Here is a 12,368-nt window from a genome sequence, read left to right as displayed (position 1 = left end):
TCACTCTGTCGCCTGGGTTGGAGTGCAGTGGTGCAATCTCGGCTCACTGCAACCTTCGCCTCCCAGGCTCAAGCAATTCTTCTGCTTCAGCCTCCCAAGTAGGTGGGATTACAGGCATGCACCACCATGCCCGGCTAGTTTTTGTATTTTTAATAGAGACAGGTTTTCACCATGTTGGTCAGGCTGGTCTTGAACTCCTGACCTCATGATCCGTCCACCTCGGCCTCCCAAAGTGCTGGGATTACAGGTGTGAGTCGCTGTGCCTGGCCCCATTTTAACCATTTTTAAGTGTTCAGTTCAGTGGCATTAAGTATATTCACATCGTTGTGCAAACATCACCACAATCTATCCACAGAATGTTTTTCATCTTGCAAAACTGAAACTTTGTCCCCATTAGAAAATAACCCCCCAGGCCGGGCGCGGTGGCTCAAGCCTGTAATCCTAGCACTTTGGGAGGCCGAGGCGGACGGATCACAAGGTCAGGAGATTGAGACCATCCTGGCTAACACGGTGAAACCCCGTCTCTACTAAAAATACAAAAAATTAGCCGGGCGTGTTGGCGGGCGCCTGTAGTCCCAGCTACTCGGGAGGCTGAGGCAGGAGAATGGTGTGAACCCGGGAGGCGGAGCTTGCAGTGAGCCGAGATCGCGCCACTGCACTCCAGCCTGGGCAACAGAGCGAGACTCTGTCTCAAAAAAAAAAAAAGAAAAGAACCCCCCATTTCCCCTCTTCCATTCTCTGCCAAACACTATTCTACTTTCTATCTCCATGAATTTGACTACTCTAAGTATCTCATATGAGTGGATTCATGCAGTATTTGTCTTTTTGTGGCTGGCTTATTTCACTGGCATAATGTCCTCAATGTTCATTGATGTTGTCGCATGTGTCAAATTTTCCTTTCTTTTCAAGGCTGACTAATATTCCATTGTATGTATATACCATATTTTGCTCATCCAGTCACCCACCAATAGACGCTCGAGTTGTATCCACCTTTTAGCAATTGTGAATACTGCAGCTATGCCTGTTACTTTAATAATCAGAAAATACATATAACAGGCCAGGTGCAGTGGCTCATGCCTGTAATCCCAGCACTTTGGGAGGCCAAGGCAGGCAGATCACCTGAGGTCTGGAGTTTGAGACCAGCCTGGCCAACATGAGGAAACCCTGTCTCTACTAAAAATACAAAAATTAGGCAGGCATGATGGTGTGTGCCTGTAGTCCCAGATACTTGGGAGGCTGAGGCAGGAGAACTGCTTGGACCCAGGAGGTTGCAGTGAGTCTAAATCATGCCACCGCACTCCAGTCTGGGTGACAGAGTAAAACCTCATCTCAAAAAAAGAAAAGAAAATACATAAAACCAAGCCACCCCCACATACAGGGAATGCCCAGTCTGAGGTGGCAACTGACCTTTTCTTTCCCCAACCCCTTGAATCAAAACCGAAGAATGTTTCCTACCTAGAACCAGGGCCTCCTCCTTCCCTCGATGCTCCCGCTTGTCCTCCCCAGACAGGGAGTCAATGATGGCTTGGAGCAGGTTGCAGACAGCCAGAGACATCTCCTCATTCTCCACGGCCATGAGGCTACAGATTCGGTCTATCCGCATTGCATGCAGAATCACTGTGGCCTAGAACCCCAGCAAGAACCATGGTCAGCTGCCTTGCCCTTCCCTTCCAGCTGCCATGCAGGTTAGAGTGTAATAAACCTCCCCACCCCACCCCATGCAGTAGAGAAATCAGCCCAGGCCGCCATTGCCTCATGGGCCCCTCGGTCCTGGAAACTTCTTGACACAAGCCATGCCCATCTCCAGAGGTCAGAGCTGTGCCATCCAATACAGTGGCCACTGGCCACATGGGGCCGTTGAGCTCTTGCACGGTGGCAGGACCATATGGAGATGTGCTGTAGTGTAAAATACACGCTGGGTTTCAAAGACTTAGCATGAAAAAATGTAAAATATCATAGCCTTTGCATTCACCACTTCTGCCTTAAGCACTTTCAGTAACTTGTCTTTGCTTAGTCAAACCCATTTCCAACTCAAAGGGAAAAAGAGACTGGAGCACACTTTGACTTTTTATCTGGTTCCATTGATGCCAGCCACAGCCCTGACCACACGTCACCCTCCAGATCCTTGGACCAGAAGCATCTGCTCCACATGCCGCACAGCCAGGCACTTACCCTGGCTCAGTGGCCACTGCACATGCCCGACAGGGTCCGCACTGCAGCCAGCACCAGCTCAGGCTTCTTAGTGTCCAGAAGTTGCAGTAGCAAGGCTACTCCATTGCTCTGGAAGATCTTCTCAGCCCCTGCTTCCTCACAGCCTAGGACAATGAGATTGTTGGCAGCCTGAAGGAGGAAGAGGCAATAAGGGTTACGAGGGAGGTATGGCCACCCAGGCCTGGACCATGGGCCAAGTACAAGAGCCAGTGCAAAGACTGGATCTTCAGAACATTGTTCTATTATCTCACCTTGTAATCCTCCTCCTGGAAACACAGCCCAAGAACACAATTCAAGAAAAAAAGCCAAGTAACTTGCATCAAGACCAACTGGATGAAATATATTGCAGCCATTAAAGTCATGAATAAAAGGACTAAGAGCAATGGAAAAAGCATTGGTATGCAGAATCAGAATCAAATGTTTACTCCAATTGCACTTATGTTAAAATAAAGATGTATATAATGCTTATAGAGAAGGACGAGAAAAAAGGTGGAGAAATGAAGTGTTTTTACACGGAGAATAATTTCCTTAAACATTTTGTTGATTTTCCTGTTCAGGGGAATCTGAAGTTCCCAGGAAGTGAGCAGCAAAAACACTAGATGGGACCTGAAAGCCCTGGGTTTGAGTTCTGATTCTGCTCCCTGCTAGCTGTATGAGCTTGGGTGAGTCACGGCACTTCTCTGGACCCCAGACTACTCATCTGTAAATTTAGGCAGTTGAGCAAGCAGGTTCCCAAGTCTCTTCCCACCTAAAGCCTTCCAACTTAAGGATGCATGAACCTTAAAATAAAAGGCTCCAGGTCTCAAGCAGGACCTGAGAACCCAGGGCTGAGAAACACAGGAGGTGGAAGAAGGGGAGGAGGTGGGCAAAGAGATGTTGAGTTGGGTGCTGGGGAGAGGGCTGATGAGAGAATTCCAGGCAAGTGTGACCAGAACCATCACTATCAACTAGGGCTTTGTACTTTTCCAAAAAAAAACCAAAAAAAACAAAAAAAAAAACCAAAAAAACTTTATTTTATCTACAACAACTTATTATGTTCTCACCAGAGTTTGTTAGGAAAGATATTTGCCTAGTTTATGGATTTATTGAACATAAAACAAACAAAAATTCCCCATTGTTTCTCAAGTTCTTGCAAATGTAAAACACTCAAATGTTCCATTTTTTTCCTCTGCAGAAACACTAGAAGGGAACATTAAAAAAAAGGTAACAAGTTTGGTTAAGATGATGATTATGTTGGTAAATATTTAAATTTTTCAGAATGACTTCTTTCAATATTTTTTAATAAAATAAAACATTTTCATGGGCCGTTATTTCTTAGGGCTGAAATTACAGTGAGGCAAGTGAGGTACTTGCCTCGGGTGCAAACTTTAAAGGGGCACCAAAGAACTCAATAATCAAATAATAATCAATGCTATATTTTTAAAAATCAAAATAAATGCCAGAAAAATCCATGATGAACCAAACATCAAAATTTCAAATAAAGACAGGATCCAACCTTGCCGCATGACTCTCCTCACTAGATTCACCCAAATCTCAGTCCTTCTTATGGTTTACGCTGTGTTCCAATGTGCTTAACCTTTGGCCAATTTTCCTTCCTGGGCTGCAAAGACAGGCCTGGGTTCCCCTTCCCCTCGGAATGATGTCACTGTCCAGACTGGCGGGTCCTTCTGCTGGCTGGATGGCATTGGCCAGCACTCACCTTTTCCCGCTTATCAGCCTCACTGTTTTCGTCCAAGAGGATCTCAAACATCTTCTGTACCCTCGAGTCTGTGGAGGACTGCACTCGGAGCTGAGGAGAGAGGAGGGAGTGGGGAAGGAGGCAGGTGGGGTCCACGTCATTTCAGCTCCACATTCAGTTCATCTCAGTAAATATCAGGGTGTCTACTCCGGGCTCCCGCACATACATTCATTCATGTATTCATTCGACAAACATTTACTGGATAACTACGATGAATTAATACATACAATAGAATTGTGAACAAAATCAAGTCCCTGCCCCTGAAAGCTCACCATCTGGTTACATTTGTTATCCCATTTCGACATCACAATAGTCTGGGAAGGCCTAAAGGGTCTTCAGCCCAGTTTTACAGTCTAGTAAACAATCTGCTATTAGACGTTTAAATAGGGATAAAACAGAAATATGTCTCCATACGCAGAATCCTGAAGCAGCTTTCTTTTTTTTCTTTTTAACACACCTGAAGTGTAGATGAAGCAGCTTTCAAGCTCTGTTTCAAGCAAATCAAACTCATTTTGTTTGGATATCTAGTCCCTCACAGTCCCCACTCCAACCCCACTGTGCTGGGTCTTCCATAAAGTAACCTAACTGATCATCATCCTTCACTCTGCCAGCTTGTTTTGAACCTCCTGTTACTTTGTTCGGGGGGTCTACACTACTCCCACCTACTTCTGAGCACATTTTTTAATTTTTAATTTTTTTTTTTTTTGAGACGGAGTCTTGCTCTGTCACTCAGGCTGGAGTGCAGTGGCACGATCTTGGCTCACTGTAACCTCTGCCTCCCAGGTTCGAGTGATTCTCCTGTCTCAGCCTTCTGAGTAGTTGGGATTACAGGCATGTGCCACCATGCCCAGCTAATTTTTTTTTTTTTTTTTTTTTGAGAAGGAGTCTTGCTGTGTCGCCCAGGCTGGAGTGCAGTGGCGCAATCTCGGCTCACTGCAAGCTCCGCCTCCCAGGTTCACGCCATTCTCCTGCCTCAGCCTCTCCGAGTAGCTGGGACTACAGGCGCCCACCACCACGCCCGGCTAATTTTTTTGTATTTTTAGTAGAGATGGGGTTTCACCGTGGTCTCGATCTCCTGACCTTGTGATCCGCCCGCCTCGGCCTCCCAAAGTGCTGCCATTACTAGTGTGAGCCACCGCGCCCTGCCGCCCAGCTAATTTTTATATTTTTAATAGAGACGGGGTTTCACCATGTTGGCCAGGCTGGTTTCGAACTCCTGATGTCAGGTGATTCACCCACCTTGGCCTCCCAAAGTGTTGGGATTACGGGCGTGAGCCACTGCACCCAGCCTATTTTTAATTTATTTTTAATTTTTGGTAGGAACAGCGTCTTTCCCCATGTTGCCCAGGCTGGTCTCCAACTCCTGGTCTCAAGTGATCCTCCCGCCTTGGCCTCCCAAAGTGATGGGATTACAGGCGTGAGCCACTGCACCCAGCCCTGTGCTCATTTCCTTTGGGGGTGAGGAGAGGTCTTTCCTTCGCCTATCCCTCTCTGAATCTCTCCTCAGTTTATATTTCCTCAGTCCTTGAGTCTGCACCCTGGACAGCATGCTGTGGTCCTACCACAGGGCTTCTCCAGATGTGTAGAAGTTACCGAGTCTTGCAGCAAGGGGCTGAGTGATCAATTACCTTACCGCTCTTACAGAGAGGAAACCAACACCCCAAGAGATGCCCCACAAAACTAGCAGCTGAGCCAGGACTAGGGTTCAGGATTTCTCACCTCTGGTCCAGGTTCTCCCCACCCTACTCCATTTCCTAGAAAATATTTTATGCTCCTGGCTCACGTCAGTAATCCCAGCACTTCGGGAGGCTGAGGTGGGTGGATCACATGAGGCCAGGAGTTCGAGACCAGTCTGGCCAACATGGTGAAACCCCATCTCTATCAAAAATACAAAAATTAGCCAGGTGTGGTGGTGCACCTCTATAATCCCAGGTACTTGGGAGGCTGAGGCACAAGAATTGCTTAAACCCAGGAGGCAGAGGTTGGAGTGAGCAGCTGAGATCATGCCACTGCACTCCAGCCTGGGCAGCAAAGCAAGAGTCTGTCTCAAAAAAAACAATCATTCTTCTAATGGGGCCTGGCTCTCCTCTATCCCTCATCGATGCTCTCAATTCCCGTGTATTTTATAATACCTAGAAAGAGAGAGAGATCATGTTGCAGACATACTAAGTTATAATAATATTTCTAAGCCTCCATCTGGATTTTTTTGGGGGGTGGGAGAGACAGAGTCTTGCTCTGTTGCCCAGGCTGAAGTGCAGTGGCACATGATCTCAGCTCACTGCAACCTCCACCTCCCAGGTTCAAACAATTCACCTGCCTCAGCCTCTTGAGTAGCTGGGATTACAGGTGCCCCCACTACACCCGGCTATTTTTTGTATTTTTAGTAGAGATGGGGTTTCACCATGTTGTCCAGGCTGGTCTCAAACTACCTGACCTCAGGTGATCTGCCCACCTCAGCTTCCCAAAGTATTGGGATTATAGGCATGAGCCACTGTGCCTGGCCCCATCTGGAATTTAAAAGACCAGTGTTCTAGCCTTGGCTGGCTTGTGCCCTCAAACAAGCATCACAGATAGAAGCACCTGCTTAGCTGTTCTGTGCAGCCTGCCCATGCCACTTGCTGTCTGTATCTCAGAGTGTGGAGGTAGGGTTAGCCCTGCCCTGATGACCCACCTTCCTAACCCATTTCTACTAGGAATGAAGAGAGGGGCTGGGCAGCCAAGGGTTGTGGGAAGAGGCCCAGCTCGCCTTCTCCTGAATGCTGGTGTTGAGTCTCCTCAGCGTCTCCTGGAAGTTCTGGTTCCGTGGCTCGAGGGTGGCACAATGCTGCACGTCCTTGAAGGCCTGGTCCAGCTTCCCCAAGTGCTCCAGTGCCTGGCATCGCCGATACAGAGCCTTGATGTCCGAGGAGTTGATGTCGATGGCTATCAAGGGGAGACGGGGGATGAGGGCCTTAGGAAGCCAGATTACAGACCACCAGCCCTACTGCCCCAATTCCAGGAAGCATGCTCTTGCTGCGCTTCTGTGTCTTCCTTGGAGATTATCCACTCATGTGGACTCTCTGGCCCTTACCTCCCCTCTGTTAGGGAGACAGTAAGATCCACAGAGTTTCAAGGTGGGAAGAGAGCTAGAGGGTCATGTCATCCAATTCCTAAAGCCCCAGTCTCTGCTGCAGGATCCCTGCCAGGGGCTTAACCAATCGGTGCTTGCATACCGCCAGCAGTGGGGAGCTCCCTCCTTCTCAAGACAGCCAGGCGGGCCTGGCGCAGTGGCTGACACCTGTAATCCCAACACTTTGGGAGACCAAGGTAGGCAGGAGTTTGAGGTCAGGAGTTTGAGACCAGCCTGGCCAACATGGCGAAACCTTGTCTCTACTAAAAATACAAAAATTAGCCGGGCGTGGTGGCAGGTGCCTATAATCCCAGCTACTTGGGAGGCTGAGACAGGAGAATTACTTGAACCCAGGAGGCAGAGGTTGCAGTGAGCTGAGATCGTGCCATTGCACTCCAGTCTGGGCAACAGAGCAACACTCCATCTCAAAAAACAAAAACAAAAACAAAACAAACAAACAAACAACAAGAACAACAACAAAAGACAGCCAGGCAGCTTAATCAGAAAACATTTCCCTCTCCCTACCTGAAATGTGTTCCCTGTAACATTGCCCAGCCCTGGAACCCCTGAGATGAAATCCAATCCTTCTTCCTTGTGACAGTTTAGGAATTTGAAGGCAGCTCTCTGTCCCACCTGGGAGTTGTCTCTTCTGGGCTAAATATTGCAGCTTCCCTCAACTGCTCTTCACAGGATATGCAAACTCACAGCCAATATCATACTGAATGGGCAAAATCATGAGTGAACTCCCATTCACAATTGCTTCAAAGAGAATAAAATACCTAGGAATCCAACTTACAAGGGATGTGAAGGACCTCTTCAAGGAGAACTACAAACCACTGCTCGATGAGATAAAAGAGGATACAAACAAATGGAAGAACATTCCATGCTCATGAGTTGGAAGAATCAAGATCGTGAAAATAGCCATACTGCCCAAGGTAATTTATAGATTTGATGCCATCCCCATCAAGCTACCAATGACTTTCTTCACAGAATTGGAAAAAACTACTTTAAAGTTCATATGGAACCAAAAAAGAGCCCGCATTGCCAAGTCAATCCTCAGCCAAAAGAACAAAGCTGGAGGCATCACGCTACCTGACTTCAAACTGTACTACAAGGCTACAGTAACCAAAACAGCATGGTACTGGTACCACAACAGAGACATAGATCAATGGAATAGAACAGAGCCCTCAGAAATAATGCCACATATCTACAACTATCTGATCTTTGACAAACCTGACAAAAACAAGCAATGGGAAAAGGATTCCCTATTTAATAAATGGTGCTGGGAAAACTGGCTAGCCATATGTAGAAAGCTGAAACTGGATCCCTTCCTTACACCTTATAAAAATTAATTCAAGATGGATTAAAGACTTACATGTTAGACCTAAAACCATAAAAACCCTAGAAGAAAACCTAGGCAATACCATTCAGGACATAGGCATGGGCAAGGACTTCATATCTAAAACACCAAAAGCAATGGCAACAAAAGCCAAAATTGACAAATGGGATCTAATTAAACTAAAGAGCTTCTGCACAGCAAAAGAAACTACCATCAGAGTGAACAGGCAACCTACAGAATGGGAGAAAATTTTCGCAACCTACTGATCTGACAAAGGGCTAATACCCAAAATCTACAATGAACTCAAACAAGTTTATAAGAAGAAAACAAACAACCCCATCAACAAGTGGGCAAAGGACATGAACAGACACTTCTCAAAAGAAGACATCTATGCAGCCAAAAAACATGAAAAAATGCTCATCATCACTGGCCATCAGAGAAATGCAAATCAAAACCACAATGAGATACCATCTCACACCAGTTAGAATGGCGATCATTAAAAAGTCAGGAAACAACAGGTGCTGGAGAGGATGTGGAGAAATAGGAACACTTTTACACTGTTGGTGGGACTGCAAACTAGTTCAACCATTGTGGAAGTCAGTGTGGTGATTCCTCAGGCATCTAGAACTAGAAATACCATTTGACCCAGCCATCCCATTACTGGTTATATACCCAAAGGACTATAAATCATGCTGCTGTAAAGACACATGCACACATATGTTTATTGAGCCACTATTCACAATAGCAAAGACTTGGAACCAACCTAAATGTCCAAAAACGATAGACTGGATTAAGAAAATGTGGCACATATACACCATGGAATACTATGCAGCCATAAAAAATGATGAGTTCATGTCCTTTGTAGGGACATGGATGAAACTGGAAACCATCATTCCCAGTAAACTATCACAAGGACAAAAAACCAAACACCACATGTTCTTACTCATAGGTGGGAATTGAACAATGAGAACTCATGGACACAGGAAGGGGAACATCACACTCTGGGGATGGTTGTGGGGTAGGGGGAGGGGGGAGGGACAGCATTAGGAGATATACCTAATGCTAAATGACGAGTTAATGGGTGCAGCACACCAGCATGGCACATAGATACATATGTAACAAACCTGCACATTGTGCACATGTACCCTAAAACTTAAAGTATATATATAAAAAAACAACAAACAATTGTAAGGAGGATAACTGTCACACACCTACTGCCCAGCTTAAAAATAATTAGATCATCTTGTTTAAACATAACTGTCTTCCCATGATCATCATCATACCTAAGAAGTTGACAGTTTCCCCAGTTTTTTTTTCTCTCTCTTTTTTTTTTTTTTTTGAGATAGGGTCTTTCTCTGTTGCCCAGGCTGGAGTGCAGTGGCATGATAGTAGCTCATGGCAGCCTCAACTTCCCAGGCTCAAGGGATCCTCCCATATAGCTGGGACCGCAGGGGTGCATCACCATATCCAGCCAATTTTTTGAATTTTCTAGAGATGAGGTCTCCTTGTGTTGCCCCACCTAATTTTTTCGTTGTTGTTGTGCCATTCTTTTTTTTTTTTTTCTCCTGTTTGTAAGGATTTAAACAAGGTCTGTATATAGATTGGTTACTATGTCTCTTAGGTCTCTTTTCATTTATAGATTCCCCTTGTGATTTATTGAAGAAACTGGGTCATTTGTCCTGTAGAATTCTCAAATTTTGATTTTGTTCCTATTATCCCCAGAGTATCATTGACCATGTTCATCTGTTCCCCAAATTTCCAAAAACTGGTAGTTAAATTTAGGTGGTTGATCTGATTCAGATTAAACTCTCAGTATTGCATATGCTTTGATCAGGAGGCATAATGTGTACTCTGTGTGTGTGTGTCTGTGTGTGTGTGTGTGTGTGTGTTTTAGTGATGTTAGTGGTCACTGCCTGTGTCAGCATTTCACTACCAGGGTAATTTGGCAATGCCTGGAGACATGCTGATTGTCACAGCTTGGGGGAGGGAATGCTATAGGTACCTTCAGGGGTAAGAGTCAGCACAGCACAGCCCCCTACAGCAAAGTATTAATAGGCCTAAAATGTCAGCAGCCCTGAGGTTGAGAAACTCTGGCCTACTTTTATAATTTCATCAGGTGTTTGTGAAATGGTCTTATTCTAACTGTTATTTCTTCTTTCTTTGTTAGCTGGAATTCCTTCATAAAGAGAAACTCTTTGATCAGTTAGTTACCCAAGGTATAGTTCATACAGGAAAGGCAGGATGTATGTTTGATTCTTTCCTAGTTTTCAAAATAATGAATCTTCCAAAATTGACAAATGAACTTTGTGTGTGTGTGTTTTTCTTTTTTAGTATATTATGAACTTACACGTTTTAACATATTTGTGTTTCATTTCATTGCAGTTATTTTTATTTTATTTTTATTTATTCATTTATTGTTTTGAGGCAGGGTCCTACTCTGTCACCCAAGCTGTAGTGCAGTGGTATAATTTCTGCCCACTGCAGCCTTGACATCCCAGCCTCCAGCAATTCTCCCACCTCACCCTCTTGAGTAGCTGGGACCACAGGTACACCACCATGCTCAGCTAATTTTTGTGCTTCTGGTAGAGACGGGGTTTTGCCATATTCACCAGGCTGGTCTTCAAATCCTGAGCTCAAAAGCAATCCACCTGCCTCTGCCTCCCAAAGTGTTGGGATGATAGGCGTGAGCCACCGCACCTGGCAGTTATTTTTATTGATGCTCAATTTTTCCCTTCCTTGAATGCTGGGTGCATCTTCATGTTGGGTTCTGAGTCCTTTTGACATGAGCACATTGTCTGGTGTTGTGCGAGAGAGCAAAATAAGGAAACTGGTGTTCTGTGTTTATCTTGTACATTTTCCCCACACTTGAAATCAGCCATTCCTCCAGGGAGTGCAAGTTCACAGTCTCGGCTCTAAGAGAATTATAAGGTCAATGTGGCCATCTTTTAGTATTAAGTCAGATATTCTAAATTATTATTTACTTCCTACATTTGGCCCAAGAGTCTAACCCGATATTTTGGGAAAGAGAGAAGGGATTAAATAAATAAATCTCATGGTTAGAACTGAAGTGATAATATACTTTCATAAGGAAATATAACATAGCCCATGCAGAATAGAAAATTATTTTTGCTCCTTTAGATTTCTAAAGGAATGAAATAAGCTGTGGGAAGAAACTTTAACTGGAGCATCTTACCAGTGTTACTCATGTTTTAACTCTGCTTCAGTAGTTTTTCAGGTTTATTACAAACCTGCAGTAGCCAACTGAACTAATTATCTCTAAACAGGGATTTAGCCAGTGGACTAGGCACACTGAAGCTTTGTGAGAGGGGAAATTGATATTCACATTTTTTCCAGCTTGTTTTGAGCAGAATATATTCACTTTTTTTTTTTTATTGAGACAGACTCTCGCACTGTCACCTGGGCTGGTGTGCAGCGGCACAATTTCTGCTTGCTGCAACTTCTGCCTCCCAGGTTCAAGCAATTCTCCTGCCTTAGCCTCCCAAGTAGCTAGGATTACAGGTGCCCACCACCATGCCCGGCTAATATTTTGTATTTTTAGTAGAGACAGGGTTTCGCTATATTGGCCAGGCTGGTCTCGAACTCCTGACCTCATGATCTGCCCGCCTCAGCCTCCCAAAGTCCTGGGATTACAGGCGTGAGCCACCATGCCCAGTCGATATATTCACACTTTTAATAGGAATAACAGTATACTAAAATCTATTTAGGGCATGTTTTAAGATTTGAAGATGTAATTTGACTCAGTACTTTCCACTTGCATTTTTTCCTTCATTCTGTGCCTGCTGACTATTCTAATACTTTATTATAGTTAACCCCTGAGAAAAGAGCTCCCAGAGCTTACAGTGCATTTGGTTGATGTCATATGGACTATTCATTATTTTCTAAATTATTTTGTTTGTATAAAGCAATCTGAAGAGGAGGTAAGTCAGTTTGATTCCAAGTTTACACGTCAG

The 12,368-nt window shown here is 44.9% G+C and overlaps 1 protein-coding gene across 1 annotated transcript in view; it reads right to left on the bottom strand.

Moving 5' to 3' along the window:
* Positions 1-11,603, bottom strand: part of LOC115833563 (protein unc-45 homolog B-like) — a 37,631-nt gene extending 26,028 nt beyond the window's left edge. Inside the window, 5 exon segments of the mRNA XM_030807957.1 lie at positions 1,456-1,624; positions 2,173-2,340; positions 3,911-4,000; positions 6,696-6,871; positions 11,591-11,603. Coding sequence (XP_030663817.1) covers positions 1,456-1,624; positions 2,173-2,340; positions 3,911-4,000; positions 6,696-6,871; positions 11,591-11,603 — 616 coding nt within the window.
* Between the last annotated feature and the right edge of the window lie 765 nt (positions 11,604-12,368).

The sequence above is a fragment of the Nomascus leucogenys genome, unplaced genomic scaffold (genome assembly GCF_006542625.1).
Source record: "Nomascus leucogenys isolate Asia unplaced genomic scaffold, Asia_NLE_v1 Super-Scaffold_258, whole genome shotgun sequence".
Taxonomy (NCBI): domain Eukaryota; kingdom Metazoa; phylum Chordata; class Mammalia; order Primates; family Hylobatidae; genus Nomascus; species Nomascus leucogenys.
Note: the sequence above shows the minus strand (reverse complement) of the source record. Positions and strands in the feature narration are given on the sequence as shown.